The 16194-nt window shown below is 40.2% G+C and overlaps 2 protein-coding genes across 3 annotated transcripts in view; one reads left to right on the top strand and one right to left on the bottom strand.

Annotated features, from left to right (window-relative positions):
- Positions 1 to 280: 280 nt before the first annotated feature.
- Positions 281 to 5576, top strand: ccnh (cyclin H). Of its 2 annotated transcripts, none has more exons than XM_046035124.1 (10): positions 281 to 460; positions 563 to 688; positions 782 to 904; positions 995 to 1068; positions 1608 to 1821; positions 1961 to 2124; positions 2840 to 2910; positions 3037 to 3142; positions 5185 to 5248; positions 5344 to 5576. In XM_046035124.1, exons 2-10 carry the CDS (start codon positions 572 to 574, stop codon positions 5368 to 5370), a joined length of 960 nt encoding a protein of 319 aa, XP_045891080.1. In that variant the 5' UTR covers positions 281 to 460; positions 563 to 571; the 3' UTR covers positions 5371 to 5576. The 2 variants fall into 2 exon arrangements, with proteins under 2 accessions (XP_045891080.1, XP_045891078.1); XM_046035122.1 differs by having other exon boundaries at positions 560 to 688.
- Positions 5577 to 5702: 126 nt separating this feature from the next.
- rasa1a (RAS p21 protein activator (GTPase activating protein) 1a) overlaps positions 5703 to 16194 on the bottom strand; it is a 27648-nt gene continuing 17156 nt past the window's right edge. Inside the window, exons 4-25 of the mRNA XM_046035082.1 lie at positions 15738 to 15808; positions 15048 to 15165; positions 14723 to 14754; positions 14112 to 14164; positions 13777 to 13927; positions 13523 to 13601; positions 12568 to 12691; positions 12259 to 12415; positions 11223 to 11310; positions 10776 to 10856; positions 10313 to 10470; positions 10084 to 10160; positions 9789 to 9961; positions 9527 to 9686; positions 9101 to 9243; positions 7958 to 8073; positions 7717 to 7803; positions 7494 to 7561; positions 7314 to 7402; positions 7091 to 7168; positions 6840 to 6974; positions 5703 to 6729 (exon numbers count right to left, since the gene is read on the bottom strand). Coding sequence (XP_045891038.1) covers positions 6646 to 6729; positions 6840 to 6974; positions 7091 to 7168; positions 7314 to 7402; positions 7494 to 7561; positions 7717 to 7803; positions 7958 to 8073; positions 9101 to 9243; positions 9527 to 9686; positions 9789 to 9961; positions 10084 to 10160; positions 10313 to 10470; positions 10776 to 10856; positions 11223 to 11310; positions 12259 to 12415; positions 12568 to 12691; positions 13523 to 13601; positions 13777 to 13927; positions 14112 to 14164; positions 14723 to 14754; positions 15048 to 15165; positions 15738 to 15808 — 2322 coding nt within the window. The 3' untranslated portion in view covers positions 5703 to 6645. The remainder of the gene's footprint in view (positions 6730 to 6839; positions 6975 to 7090; positions 7169 to 7313; positions 7403 to 7493; positions 7562 to 7716; positions 7804 to 7957; positions 8074 to 9100; positions 9244 to 9526; positions 9687 to 9788; positions 9962 to 10083; positions 10161 to 10312; positions 10471 to 10775; positions 10857 to 11222; positions 11311 to 12258; positions 12416 to 12567; positions 12692 to 13522; positions 13602 to 13776; positions 13928 to 14111; positions 14165 to 14722; positions 14755 to 15047; positions 15166 to 15737; positions 15809 to 16194) is intronic.

Genomic DNA, 16194 nt, shown 5'->3' with positions numbered 1-16194 from the left:
ATAAGTTTTAAGATTAACTTAAAATGCTTTGACAATTAGATAGGCCTAATATCTCACGTGAATTAAATGCAACCAGTCATCCACGCTGTAAGCTCACGAGTAAATGTTCATTTAATGAGATAAGCTTTCAGCCTAGGAAGAACAGGAAATAAACATGGTTATTTTCTTTTCTGCGTGTGACAGAGAAAGAGCGAGAGAGAGAGAGAAGCCGACTGATAACTTTTGCGCACTGTCTCTTATATTACGGTAGTAGCGCGTCATCAAAAGGGGACAACTTTGACGCAAACGAGTGGCGACGTGCATCAGTTTTATTATTGCTGGTGTTTGTATTTTTAGATCGTCACGAGGAACTAAACAGGCTCCTTCTTTGTACACAGTTAACTGCTGCCTCACTACATCATTGTTGTATTCAACATTTTCCGGTATTGATTGGAGTAGCGTACACTTAAACCCAAATAAAGTAAGTTAATTGATGATAGCGTAAACCTGCCACACTGTGCAGCAGGCTCTTACTCTTTCTGTCACCATTCATTGAACTGTTTTGCTCCCCTTTTCCTAGCAGGAGACAGCCATGTTCCACAACAGTTCACAGAGGAAATACTGGATTTTTAAAAGCGAAGACGAACTTGAGCAAATGAGATACAAGGCCAATCAGAAATTCCGTAAAAAGATACAAGAAAGTGGGAAGGTAAGCATGCTAGGAGAACAACGATAACACCAAACAACAACAACAGACCGCTGTGTGACAGTTTACCTCCTCCTGTCTCTGTGTGTGAATCAGCCTGGGGTGAGTGAGTCCATGTTCCTGGAGCGTCAGGAGGAAGACGTTTTATTCAGACACTATGAGAAGAGGATGCTGGACTTCTGCAATGCTTTCAAGCCTGCAATGCCCAAGTCTGTTGTGGTATGTCTGAGCTTCATTTTCATCTGTGTCAGGACAATGTGACCTTTACTGCCTATATGTATCCAACCCGTGTGTGTCTCACGTGTGCAGGGTACAGCCATCATGTACTTCAGAAGATTCTACCTGAACAACTCCATTATGGAGTACCACCCTAGGATTATCATGTAAGTGGAGCTGATCATGGTAGGGAAGAAGCAGTGAATGACTAATGGTAGATCCAATTACTCAATTAACACATTAGTAATTTGCTTCCAGTTGTGTAAATGCTGACAATGTAACTTGGAGCAGATGCATCATGTTACCAACCCATTATTATTTTAGTTTTTATCAGTAGTTTAAAATGGTGTGTGTATGTGACATGCCAGTTTCCAGTATTTCATCAGATTCTCTCAGCTTTAGCCTGGCTCCATTTTTAAGACAGATACTGATTTTTGATATTTGAAGATTTTAAACTCTGATATATATCAGTCAATATTCCCTTTTCGTCTTTTCAGAAACGCATAACATAAACAAAGATAATACCTCACATGTGTTGTGTGTAGACCTCACAATGATAACATGACATTGTATTTTCAATAAAAGAAAATGACTCCTTTAGGAATTGTTAAAAGATAGGGGTGTAAGGAATGCATACATCACAATTGCTGCAAAAATATATTGTTCAGTCGATACAACCTATTTCAAACTCACCTTCCTGTTTCAGGTTGACGTGTGCATATCTGTCCTGTAAAGTGGATGAGTTCAACGTGTCCAGCACCCAGTTTGTGGGCAACCTTCTGCAAGAGAGCCCGGCCGGGCAGGAAAGGGTTCTGGAGCAGATCCTGGAGTATGAGCTGCTGCTGATCCAGCAACTCAACTTTCACCTGGTGGTCCACAACCCCTACAGGCCCATGGAGGGCCTGCTCATCGACCTCAAGGTAGGTGAACACCTGGAGAGCTTCAAATGTTACTCTTGTACTCATGAACTGTCACAGCGCTAATCTAGCTCACTCAGTAGTTCAGATCATTAGTCCCTCCTCAATGAATTATTGCCTTTTCATAAATTTCATCCCTCAGACAAGATACCCTATGCTGGAGAACCCAGAGTCACTGAGGAAGAGCGCTGATGACTTTCTGACACAGGCAACCATGACAGATGCAGGACTGCTGTTTCCCCCATCACAAATTGCTCTAACAGCTATTCTGAACAGCGCCTCAAGAGCCAGTCTCAGCATGGAGAGGTGGGTCATTAGGCGTGCTCCGTTGTTAAAACAAGGAACATTGCAAAATGTGGAAATCTTAAAGCTGGGAAGCACCAATCCGATATTGAAATCGGAAGTCTGCCCGATAGTGACTCAAATAGCTGGATCGGGTATTGATGAAAAGACAACTATCTACACGTGTACTGCTCGATGCATCAGCAGTGTACCGGTAGACCCGGACAGTTTGCTAGGAGAGCTAACACAGCATTATGTTTTACAAAGATTGGAAGCAATGTTTAATATAAGCCTGATTTTGTACACATAAAAGTATGATTCCCAGTCTCTTCCTCACAGTGAGGAATAAAGCTTATTAATTTTACACTGGTGTCAGATTGGTGCTCAGCACTGGCTCATACTGAAAGCCCAGTATTGGGACTGAAAGTCACATTGGTGCATGCCATTAAAAAGTAAAATCATTAATTTAGTAGTAATAAATATTATTAAATTTCCTTAATTAATCAGATGAGTATTTGTAGCTTCTTTCACTTTCATTAACATGTTTAGTATATATTGTATGTAATATATTAGGTTTATTTCCCTGGATTTGTCCTGGGGAAATAAAACCCACCAAAGTGCCCAAGTAATACGTGTTTATAAATAGTTTACATGATAATTGACTGACTGACCGACCATCATTGTTTCATTCTTAAAAAAAAAATTCTCAATGTGTTTGTTTATTGTTTTACATGCCTAGCTATCTGACTGAATGTTTAGGACTGAAAGGGGACAAGGTGACGCTCTCAAAGATGTATGACTCCATGAGACGTGAGTAAACTGCACCTTCAAGTTGCCACCACAAGGTGGTGATATTGAGCTTCACTGTAGTGTGGTGAACAGAAGGAGTCTTGACTGAGATTCAAGTAAACGTCTTCTCTCTCGTCTCTCATCTAGGGATGAAAACCCTCCTAAAGAAGTATGAACCTCCCAAACTGGATGAGGTGAATGTTTCCAAACAGAAGCTGGAGAGGATTCATGCTGAATTTGCTAGTTCCAGCAAGTAAGGACATGAAGTGACCTGCTCGTGTTTTTACAGGATACTTAAGAGAGATTTCTAAAAATCTTTTATTTATCTAGTATTTAGTGAGACAGGTCTAGTGTAATTTTTCCAAAATTTAATGATGTAACCCCCACCCACACACACCAAAGTGAGGAACTCAAGCTTTCCGTTGCCATACGTAGTAACAGTTTTATTTTAGCCAGGTTGTCGTATCTAAGATGCAAAAGGTTCAGTATCAGGTAGAAAAATAAAAAGGAACACATCATCAGCTGTATGAAATACAGAAAGGAAGTACAACAGCACGCCACATTCCTACCTACATCATCCATACCATGTAGCACTGCTGATATTGGTATTGCTGATGAGGAGACTGTTGGGCTCATTCGCAATCATTTCTCTGTCGCCAGTTTGTCTGTTAACACTTGGTGAGGTTGGTGAGGTCTGTGGTATCTTAAGTGCAACTACAGTAAACAGTTTGGTAAACTCTTGAGCTATGACAGGCACAGATTCTGACTTTGCAGCTGCTTGACTCATCACATCAGGAAGCACACGAGGCCAGCCCTCATGACTTTGAAGTTCACAAATCTGTGCATGGCATGACTTCTCAGGATGAATTTATATGAAAACAGTCGGTGCAGAGGTGTACGTAAACACCACCTGTGGTGGTGGGAGAGCAAGAGAGACTGCAAATGCACGAAAGCTTTTGTTCACATCCCAAGGCTTAGAGGGAGTTCAGGGGATGTTTGTTAGAGCAGCATATGTGTAGACCCACACACTATAGAAGGATCCATTCAAGGTTAAGACATGCACAGGACACAGTACAGATATCTCCTACAAAGTCTTTGACTATCTTTCAGCTCTGTTCAGCTATATCATACACAAACACCTTTTAACTTCTATACAAGCCTAAGTATATCATATCAACAAACAAAGCAGCATATAAAAATGTAACAAGTGGTTCCAGTGCTGCGTGGTAGTTCATACACAAAGATGGCAGAAGTTGTTAATGGTTTGGAGGAGCTCGTCATAAAATCAGGTGACGTGGGCAAGCGGATGGCGTGTAGAAACGGGAGTTAAGGCTTGTGTCATCTTGGAGAGAGGTGCTATGTTTTTCCCTGATGACAGCAGAAAACGCTACTTCAATGCTTTGGATTCCCCCCCTTTGTGATCCGTAGAAGTTTTGTCCAAGGGTAGGAGTGGCTGATCAGGATGCCCCATTTGTCTGGTTTCATGTCAGTCCCCAACCATAACCAGTCATTCCAGGATAAAAGACACTTGTGCAGTTGACTGTATCTCAGGTCCATCTTCATATAAATCTTCTCTTCAACTTGACAAGGCTTTTTTTGTCAAATTATAGTCAGTGTCTGAAGCATTTTGTCAGTGTCTGAAGCATTTTGGGAAGGGCTTTGGAAGGACAGTATTCAGATATGCAGCAAGTGGTTTCCCATGGTGAACAGCCATATTCTGTTTGAACTGCCAGGAATCTAGGCCACATGCTTATAAATACAAACTGACTTGGTCTTCGGCCGTGCATCTCATGGGCTGAGCCCTCCCTTTTGGCTGACTGGCTGTGGTCGGACTACAACACTTTGATTCTCAGGTGGAAATCTGTAAAATTCACATTACCTGGATGGCAGCAGCCAGTGACATGATGGTGCACTCTGTCCTGTAAGATAAAGTGGACATGTTTGTGAAAGGCATATGCTCAGAGAATCACTTAATTCTGGTGTGTATTTAAATGCTCTATATGTATATATTCACACATGGCATGAACTAGTCTAAATGAAGTTACAGGCTGCAACAATTCAAAATGAAGAAAGGGAAACTAAAAATACTAATGGTGATCATGAAGGTGTAGTGGGAACGAGATGCCACATTCATTACCTAAATGAGTGTTAACTTGAAGGAAAGGGTTGGTCACAAACATTGAATGTAATGAACGGAGTTCACCAACAATTGCTGCTTGCAAAGATAAGTTCTGATAATGAAATTTACAAAAGGTAATGATGCACTTGCTCCTTGTAAAATAATTTGTGTTGCAGCAAACGAAAGAGAGGATATGAAGAAGATGGCCATGTAGCAAAAGAACCCCGTTTGACAGAAGAGGTGGGACATGTTTTGCATATCAGGCTGCTATTCAAACTTATACTCTACATACTTCTTGTAAAATCTTTCTGAAATTAACTTATTTTTCATTGCAGGAATGGACCGATGAAGACTTGATCTGAGAATTTACCGCAAAATGGTTTTGGATTCAAAGAAAGTTGGTCCACTGCTTAATTCCAGTGTTGAACAGTCAAGGTTAGACGACCAAGCCTTTATAGAAAACACAATGGCAAGTCGGACAGTTTACAAGTGTACATGTTATATTTACTTTTCTACAGTACTTGGGTTTGCCGCCTTTGTTCTGCAGTAATAAAGATATTTTTCTACATTTTGTGTCTGAATGTTTCTGTAGATTAAAAACAGAGCAATATAATTTACACGTAACCAAGCCACATGATACTGTGTGCATATGTTTCTCCACCTTTGTCAGGGGACAATGAAAGACTCCATAATCTACTTTACAAAAACTGTTTAATAAGTGCATGCATGTCTGATACAGTCTGAGCTATTCAAAAAATTTTACTGCTGTAAACACTTCCATTTTACTTGGTTTCTCTGATTATGTGTCTTGTCTGGCATTGAGAAGGTTCAAAAAAAGACTTCAAATAATCAAAAAATAGCTGATACAATCGGAGGAAAAAAATTGAGTTCATCTCACTTGTATACTCATGATTCCAGCAAGAGAATTTATTCTGAATATAAAATAACCATACTTTTCTGAAAGACTTTGTTCCAATCTAGAAAACAAGAGGAAAGAACAACAAATATGGACAAATGCTAGTTTCAGCACTTTGTGGATATTGTCACAACCTTAAAATAAATCAGTCAATTACAGTATAAAAAGCATAATTGCTCTTAATCCAGTTACAAGATAAGGGACTGAGAACTAGCTTCTTCATGTCAGTTTCCTCATATTGAGCAGGAAGGGGGGGGGGGGGTACACTTTGGCAACCTGTGCTATCAAAACACATTGTGGATACAAAGAAACCGCTTTTGAAATCCTAATATTTGGCCCTCATGATGAAGGGAATAAAATGTACCCAAGTCAGACTCGTGAACACAGTTTATGAAGGAAAAAAATATGTTTCCTGTGCATACAGCTGTCAGTCACTGGTGCAAGTTTTTTTTTTAATTTGTGTTTTTAAGTACTGCGTTGGTTTGTTGTACTTGGCTGCTGTTGTTGCATAGCTCTCTCGTGGTAAACGGGAAAAGATGGCAGGTGGGTGGGGATGGGCGGGACTATCGGAGGAGGACATGATGGAGGAGGGTGGTGGCTGCGGTGGTAGTGGGGTTGCCATGGTGATGAGGGTAGAGCATGCTAGGTCTCCTCTGTGCTGCACTCCGGTGGAGGAGACTTGACGAAAGGATGGGAAGATGGGAGGAGGAGGAGTGCAGTACTACCTGTTGCTGTTGGACATGGCATACTGAGCCTGCTTCTGCTGGAGGAGCTCTGTGATGGCCAGCAGCTTTTTCAACACATGCTGCAGAGAGGAAACAGGAATTTGATACATCTTCTGAAACAGGATGGCATAAATCGTCATGTATGTGTGTGCGTGCGTGTGCACAGTGGAGATATTTGTCAATCTCTGACCTGCTGGGCTCCCCTCTCATTGCTCAGCGTCCGGAGCTCGTCTGAATGTGTGGCACAGACCTCGTGCAGTGCTGCCAGGTCCCGGGACAGGTCAGTCCTAAAGTGCTCTGTGGCTTCAGGGAGGTCGGGGACATTCTACAAACACAGTGGACAATTTTCTAAGCATGTGAAGCAAATTCAGCAGTCAGGGTCCGCCACGAAGAATAAGAGACTTCTGATTATTTGATTAAAAGGCAAAACATGTTACTCACTCCTAACTCATCCAGAAACATGATCATCCTATGTTTGTTGTTTTTGATGAAAGGGTTAACACCCTCCATATATGGTTCCTGTTTGAGGACAGAAAACCAATTTGTAGAAGTTATCATATCTTAAACTTCACATAATACCAATGCAAATTACTCCACTAATGTACAGTCACTGTCAAAACAATGTTTATACTACATGCTATTGTTTCTAGTATATAATCCATACCTTAGCACCAAATTCAACCAGGTTGGCCAGGTTCTGGACAGATTTAGCCACTAGTGTGAGTGTCCTGCCTGCTGCTGAAGATGGAGCGTCTGTGAGAAGAGATGGTAATACAAAACACACAATGGTAACATGTCACATGGCAAACAGGGGGACTGTGTGTGCTTTTCAACAGATGCTCACCAGCAATGATGTTGAACATTCTGGGGTTGAGGATGGCAGGACAGATCAGTCTTAGAAAGACAAAGCCACTGAAAGAGTGAATGATAATAATAATAATTAATTAATAATTAACACTAAATAACATACTAAAAAGCTAGGGACAGGAAACACAGTCAAAAGCTGCTGACAGCTATTTAAATCTCAAAAGAAGTGTGTCCAACATTGATGATTTGTGTTTGTTTACCTTACAACTCTTGTACGCATGGTGGTGTTGGTGGGCCATTTCTGCTGCACAGACTTTTGCAAACAGCCATAGATGAACCTCAGTGTCCTGGATGGGTCATCACAGACAGACAATGACTGATTATTTGCGTTTATTAGACCTTTTAGCTTCTTATTTCTGTTTGAACAGTGATCTACTCTCAAAACAGGAGTGTGTGTGTGTGTGTGTGTGTGTGTGTGTGTGTGTTTGAGTTTGTTCTTACGGTGGTAGGATCTCAGCAGCCATGAAGATCTTCTCCACAAGTTCAGACAGGATGTTGAGGAGATGAGCCAGGTTCAGGTTCACATCCTCATTCTTTTCCAGTTTGGAAGGGTTCAGCTTAAAGAGACAGTGACCAGGGGGGGAAACAGAAAAGACAGATGATGAATTAAAATTAACAAATTAAATTTCACAGTGAATGACTGAACAATGAGCTGAGAAACATGTACACTTATTCTACAATAACAGCAACATGCATCACATGTTGCCTGTAAAATTTATGTGTTGGGTAGATGGTTGATATTTCTTATCTTTCACTTAACTTAAAGCTGCACAAGTTAATAAAGACACAAGCTGCTCCATAGCATGGAGGGAGCTAAAAACAAGGGGTCAGCAGTAGGGTGATTTTGAAAAAATATCTTCTTGTGATTATTTTGAGTGATATTGCCACTGTGGTATAATTATAAAAAATATAAAAATATATAAATATAAAAAACATTAAATTATTATGGTGTGATTTTTTAGGGGATTAGTACTAAACAAAGATGTTTTATTAAGGCTTTAGAACATGATGTGTAGAACATCTCTGCAGGACGACAATATTTCATTTAAAAATTGTACTTTTACACACTTTTCACTTTAACAAAACTGAGCCTCCTGCGATTTGAAAATTGCAGAAGGCCATATTGCGATTTCAATAAGATTTCGATAAATTTTTCAACCCTCGTCAGCAGTTTGAAGATATTTCATGTTTCGCTACAGACGCAACGTTTTGAGGGGTGGCGGTAGTACTGCAAAATATAACACAACCAACCATTTTGTTTTACAAAATTAGGAAGCAATGTTAAAGTCAAGCCTGATGCTGCCCTACACATAAAAGACTGATTACTAGTGTGTTCCTTACAGTGAGGAATGCAGCTTATTGGTTTTACACTGGTATCGGATGGGTACTCGCCATCAGCTGATACCCAAAGCCCAGGTATTGGTATCTAATGTTTTCTTTGCATCTACATGGCTAGCTTGCAGCCTGATCTACTGCACTGATATGATATAAATGCCAGGTATTAACCTTGTACCACAGATAAATGCAGGAGAAATAGCTTAGAGACTTGTGTTGCTGGGTGTAACAGAGATTATGGGTCTTTACCTCGCAGGACTGTTTGCTCTCCATGATCTTGAGGATGGTGTCTTTGAGAGCGTGGTGGACAAAGGGTGTTGCTGTGGCCTTCATGTACTGCTCCATCAGTGTGCTGGCCAGTGTGGTCGCTCTGAACAGTGTTGTGGCCTCATCTGGTAATAGTGCACAAGCAGAGAAGGTTATGCCAGTGTATGGGCACATGGTTGTACATATTTCTGAAGCAACGAATAAACCAAAACAATAAGCTGAACCCTGTAAAACACTGCAAACTGAGGTGTTGCTACGCAGAAGGACTGAAGGTTTTAGTATTCACATTACAAGGATTCAACATTATTATATTGTGGTTTCCTAAGGTAAAAGGTATAGTGATCCCTTAATCCAGCAATGCTTTATTTGTTTTTATAGTTTTTTTGTTATTATTGCTTGCTTCCCTACCCTCCATGTTAATCTCTCTGTCATTGAGTGTCCTGAGTAGAGGGGCTTCAGCCTTCTCATGTCTGAAAATCCGCAGAAGGAGGCTTGCCAATAAGGTGCGGTCCTGACCACACACATGGGCCAGAGCGTAGATGACGTGGAACTCCTTCTGCAAGATCATCTGCAGAGGACACACAACAAATGATATCATTGTCATTCTCAGTGAATAACAGAGCGGCAGACAGTTAACGGGCAATCAAAACCACTTTTCGCTGGAACAGACCTCTTTAAACTCGCTATACTCCTCTTCGGGCATAATCTTCTCCATGGAGTAGCGGGCACGTACACGCAAGGAGCCCGGCTCGATGCCCTTCAGAGGCACGTGGGAGCTGAGAGGGAACCACTCGTCAATCATCTGGCCCTTCTGCAGACGGTTCAACTGGCAACGCATGAACACTGAGTGGGAGGCGTGTAAGAAGATAGAAAGAAAAGGTGGGAGAGATGTGAGTTGTAAGATACGGTAAATGCAGAGACTTTACAGAGATTCAATTTGTTTTAAAATATACAGATGTACTTACATATGTCACTTTCTTTGCTCTTTTTTGTTTTGTTGCTCAGGCTGATTTCAAATCTGTTAATTTCACTTGACAAGTCACTGCAACAACAGATACACACATTTTATAAATCAGTAAACAAGTAGAGAAAATGTTCTAAGCAAGATGGATTGCTGGGAATGTGTAAAACAGAGAGGGAGAAACAATGGAAGAATCCAAGGAAAATATGCATTCAGATATGTGTTAGACTCACTCAAAGATGAACTCCTCGGTGAAGACGGGATTCTGCCCCTCCCTAGGGTGCGTCTTAGCCACCTGGACGCTGTTCAGGTAGATGTTACAGTAGGGGTTGGTGAAATACTTCACCGGCAGCTTATGGGCCTCCTCTACATACAGCACCAGGCTGCTCACCTGAGAGGAAATAAAGGATTTAGCCCACACAAAGCATACATATGGATAGATTTACCTAAGAAATGCTAATAGTTACTCATTTGTTTAATAAGCCACCTATAGACGACATAAACTACAATAAGCCTTATTAATAGCCTTTAAAAGTAAAACAATATTTATTTATATGGGACCTCTCAAACTTTTAAAAATTACTCATTGCTGGTGGTCTTACACCAGAGCGAGAAATACCTTTTTACCGGCTTGTTGGATTTGATCACCTTCTGCTTTGTTTCACCTTCATGAACACACATTGGCTGTGTACATACCTGTCTAAGCCTCTTGTTTGAGGTCGGCTGAGTGGTTTTCCTCAAGTTACTGCAGAATGTTTGAAGGCATTTCATCCAATCCTGCAAAAACAGAACACTGTCAGAACATTTGTAAAATGCAGTTGCTATGGGCTCTGTCTCTGTAAGAACTTGCAACACGGTTAACTGTTCGTACTTCATGAAAAATAAAATGACAGGCTCTTAGTCACATACAGCAGTCCTGGGCACTAACTACCTAGAGGTCCTCTGTAACTAAAGAAAAACCAGTTTGGGCTGGAAACGAATTTTTATATCTAACAGGAGAAGTTCACAGCGTTGCAAATAATTTTTCAGAAAGTGCACACATTTATAGTATTTTGGGCTCATCTGAACAAAATACATGTACATGTGAATCTACTCTGATGAGACATTGATTAGTGACAGGGGCGGCGCTGGCCCTCTTTTTACCTGAGCATGCTCTGGAGCCTCCCCCGCAAAGTAGAATATGTACTGTTCCTCACTGAAGTGCTGGACAACAATCTGGAAACAGTTTGGCCTGAAAAAGAATAGAAGGCTTTAAATGACTTTTTGATGATACTTCATTTGACATACATTTCTGTCCTGCAGTGTCTGGGCAACTGATCAATCAGAGCTGAGTAACAGCACTTCCTGCCAACTTTGCTCAGGCATTTGATTGGCAAAGGGCAAAAAAGCAGGAAAATATATTGAGACCCCCCCACACCCCGATAAAACTGGCGGCGGCTCTATTATAACATGGATGGTAAAGCAGGAACCATGACAACTTATTTGGTGGATGTGTTGCAGTGGGAATCAAAGACAAGTGTCTAATCCACTGCGACATCGCCACCGCTCTATAATAATTATTTTGTATTCATTTTTTACCAAGCTTCAACAGTTAAATGTGCAACATGCAACATGAAATAGTTGATTCTATAACTAAATAATATAACTACTAATTTTCAAATTAGTTCAGTAGAAGTTAATAGATTATTTTTAATGGATAAGACACAGCAGAAAAGGTCGCTGCCTGTTTAAGACCTGGTGGCCTAACTGTTAAAGAAACAGTTATATTATTCAGGAAACTCAGATCAAACAGTCAGATCAGTCTCTGTCTATTGATAAACTGTAGGAGAAAGTTTTCACATTTCAACTCTGGCAGCGGGCAGGCGTGTGCGTGAGACGAGAACGACCGCGACAATTTCACGGGATTGCGCCAGTTACACAGAATCCGTTGCCATGGTTACCTCGCAGAGCACTTGTTTGCCTGTCTTTTGATGAGGAGTGCAGAGCGACCACGTGGATCAAAGCCGTCTGAAAAGGCCTTATATAAACCCCATAACAACCATTCACAAGAAATTTATTTATAACTTGCCAAAACCTTTAACATGTCTGTCTCTGCCCCCCCACCCCTCCCCTCCTCCATCCCGATGTTTCAACGTAGACATCGCCCAACCCTACCAAGAACAATAAATTCAAATCTCACCTGCCAAACAGACTGTCATGCACACCATACACGGAACACACACTTAGGTCGATTAGCCCTTTGGGTTTGGTGGCTCTCTTCTCGCTCTCAAAGTAGATGAGCTGGGCATCGTTACCCTCCAGGATGAAGTAAAGGTTCTTCCATCGTTTGCCTTTGCCTGAAGGTGAGAGGAACAAAAGTAAAGTTTATTATAATGGTAAAACTTGACTGAACTGACCACACTACAATACTGAGATAATATTATTCAAGATATTACAATGGGCTACTGAACGTCTTTATTAAATATGCCATACAAGACAGATGTTGTACCTTTGTTGAACAGGAGGTAGCCTTTCTTGACAATGTTTTTGTAGAAAGCATCTTTCGTTTTCCGTCTGATAGTGTTATAAATTTCTCTCCCATCCAGAGTGTCAGTAAGAACTTGTTCCTGGTGCTACAGTAAATACAAGAACAAATTAAGCCATCACACAAACACGACAGGCAAAATCAATTCCCTACAAAAGAGCCAGCTTGCATTATAATACTTTAAATTTAAGTGCTATGTGTTTTTGCCTAGGGGTGTGGGATAAAATAGATTCTTGGATGGAGCACGATTCTCTCTTGGAAGATTATGTCTCAAAGTCAGTAATCACCCCGCTCGGGAATTATAACAGGTCACAGTCTTATGATGGAGCATTACTGATTATATATGTTAGTTTTTCCTTTTTTCTTATTGACAATATGCCAGTATTTGAGTGTCTTAACTCTTTCAGTAAAAATGATGGAATAAAAAAATAATAATTCTGTTTAGTCTAACTAAACTAATAGATTACGGAAGTAAATTTATTTGTATATTTTAATTATGGATCATTACAAATATGTTATGTTTTAAAGTAGCAAGTAGTTACAGACAGAAAAGAAAAATCGTGTGTAGTCCAGAATATTATTATGCATCGTAACCCTCTGATTGAACCGTGAGGTTCCTAAAGATTCCAACTCTTACTGTTGCCACAGAAAAACTAAAGAAAAACATGAAAATGTCTGATGCAATGTATTTTCTTCACTACAGTTCATTGACACTCATCATTTGTTCCAGTTTTTCCCCTCTTTGTCCAAACTGATAAGTGCTGACATCAATATTTGAATGCTTTGATTGGCAGAAAGGGTATGAGCAATGTGAGGTTTTAAGTCTTATCAAACCCCTTAAATTGGCAAAGGGAATCCCACTGAGTCAAAAATATAATCTCAAACAGGCTCAATAATGCTAGTATGCATTTGTACCTACCTGCACTGAAACTGGCTCTTTCAGATTGTAACCCTCGACAATCTGCTCTTTCTTGTAATGGTCGATAATGTCATCAACACTGCCAGTGAGAGAGTGAGAGCAAACAAGATCCAGCACATCAGTCACTGTAAGTCAAAACACACAATACAGGCTAACTACAAAATAACGTCTAAAATGCTACAATTAACATAGAATCTTTCTTTATATTATTCTCTTGTATTGACCACAGAAGGCAGGCACATTGCCAGGCATACCTGTTGTAGTACCTCCCCCCCATCATGTACTGATTGTTGGGGGTGGGGGAGATCTTAAACCTTTGGATGTTTTCATTGGTACGAAAAAACAGGGAGTAGTCCCCAGGTGTGTTGTCTGATGGTCGGACTAGAAAACTGCACACCTGGCCAACTATGAAATGAGAGGGAACAAAAGAATCAGAGCGAGGGAGAAAGTATTTAAGTGCATGCTCAGCAGTATATTTTGATAAACTGACTTTGATGTTCACAACTTATTTCTGACAAACAGAATGCATGAGAAGAAGAGAGAAGTGATTAATAACTTTTGCCTAATGAAAGGCAGAGAGGAATGGTACCTGTCATCAGCAGGTTGTAGGCCTCTTGCTTAGTGATCTTTCCGTGATACCAGCTGTTCAGGTTATCCAACAAAAGCAACATAAGAAAGGAGAAGACGACAATAAAATTAGCTTGGGGACATTAATCTCAGTGAAATGACTATCTGATGTTCACAAAATTCATTACTACATTACTATCTACAAAGATATTAAAGTGCCCTTTTATGTTCTATGTATTCTTCAAAAGGTGCTAAAAGAAGGTTCTGTTTTGTTTTTTTAGTTACATTCATTAACTCAGTCAAACTTAAAGACTTGTCTAAGCTGAAGAAAAGAGAAAATGTGTGGTCAAGCTATTCTGTTTGTTAAAGCATAAATTACAGAAAAAACTAGGCTGCGTGAATGGATGCAAACAATGAGGCTGAACTAACAGCGTGGATATTATCCTGCAATGATATGTCAACTGAAAGTATAAAGGAAACCATCACTTTCAGAAAAATCAGTTAAGTAATAAGTCACTGCATCATAAATAATAAGAAAAGTATGCATGTGAACCTTTCCATCCTGCTTTTAAATGTTCTCATTGATCTCATACTGGACACTAAGAAAAGTGAGTTCACTGCATTGAAACTTACGCTTTTCCCTCATGTGGATCCTCCTCACGCCCCTGGAAGATATCACAAACAGAAATATTTCAAGACACCAACTCTAATGGGTCAGTGACTGCAGTCTTTGTGAAGTCTATGGACTGTTATGTTGTCATTTATTATATCATAACCCTGGGTTGCTAACGCCACTTAGGTGTGATAAATTGTAGTCATCACACATTGGTTTATTTCTCACACTAAAGTGTAGTGTGATAAAGAATGCAGATGCCACTATTAATTTTGTCTTCATCCCAAATCATTTTCTTTGATGTTTTGAATTAGAGATTGTCTTCCGATCTTGTGCTGTACTTACCACCTCTTCCACCAGATCCTCCACAATGAGGCCCTGCTCCTCTGTGCGAACATTGGTCACCCACATCCAGCCATCATCCAGTTCATTGTGAACAATAAACATGTCCCCTTTCAGGAAGCTGAAGATACAGTTAATCAAAATAGACATCAGGGAAAGGGATACAATTAAGGGATTGTGCAGAATGTATGAAAAAGGCAAACATAGTCTGTCCATAGGTTGTATTAATATCACACACTGACACACTGTTGCCCAGTCAAAGTAATGTCAACTTGATAATGTGAATTTGGGGACAGCAGATCTATAACTTCAATTTTCCAGCTGAAGAAACTTAAGTGTTTATTTTATTTTTAGCGTAAATTGTGATAACAGAGCCTTGCCAGCAGGTGTCTCCTCTGACTCATAACATGCGATATGTATACTGCCAGTCTATCTACTCAGTTAATCCTATGGCTCGCTGGCAGACTGATAGTTGGGGTTGACTTCAGACAGATGTTTGTCAGATTTAGGAAATCAGGGATAGATGGAATCATCAGTAAGTGTGCCTACTGCAGCTTAATGACCGGGACAAGACTGTTTTTCATTAACAAGTCAGATTATGTGCTTTCCAGGTTCCTGTGAGGGGAAGAGCAGGCCTGTGACATGCCAAAAACAAGAAAAGTCTCTTTTGTATAGATATACAAAGGTAATTACCTGATCTCATCAGTATCTGGCACTTTGGTGTATGGTAGTATAGCCCTGACTCTCCTCCTGTCTTCCACAGGCTGTGGAAACATGCACAAAAAGAATGAAAATCTCTCATTCTTAGCCTTGACCTTCCAAAACCACATCCATGTGAAATCCCCCAATTATTCCACAATATCAAGTATTCTACTACAACTCCCTTTGGGAGATATCACACTGAGCTGAAAATGGTAATTAGCATTAGCTTGAGCTTTCCCTTAAACAGTTCTGAATACTGCCTAAAGGTAAAAGAAAAAAGGGGAAAGGGAAGATGTGAAAAAACACTCCTTTGTACATTGAGCAAGAGGCTGAATAAACGAATCAAGGTTGACTTCAAACTAGCTCAACAAGGTACATTTGTTCTACTCGTCTCTCAACCGTCATTTTATCTAACATTTATTTTTTTCCATTTAGAAGTGTTTTTACT

Source organism: Micropterus dolomieu, linkage group LG21 (genome assembly GCF_021292245.1).
Source record: "Micropterus dolomieu isolate WLL.071019.BEF.003 ecotype Adirondacks linkage group LG21, ASM2129224v1, whole genome shotgun sequence".
Classification (NCBI taxonomy): Eukaryota; Metazoa; Chordata; class Actinopteri; order Centrarchiformes; family Centrarchidae; genus Micropterus; species Micropterus dolomieu.
The sequence above is the reverse complement of the archived record's forward strand: the minus strand, read 5'-3'. Positions and strand labels throughout refer to the sequence as shown.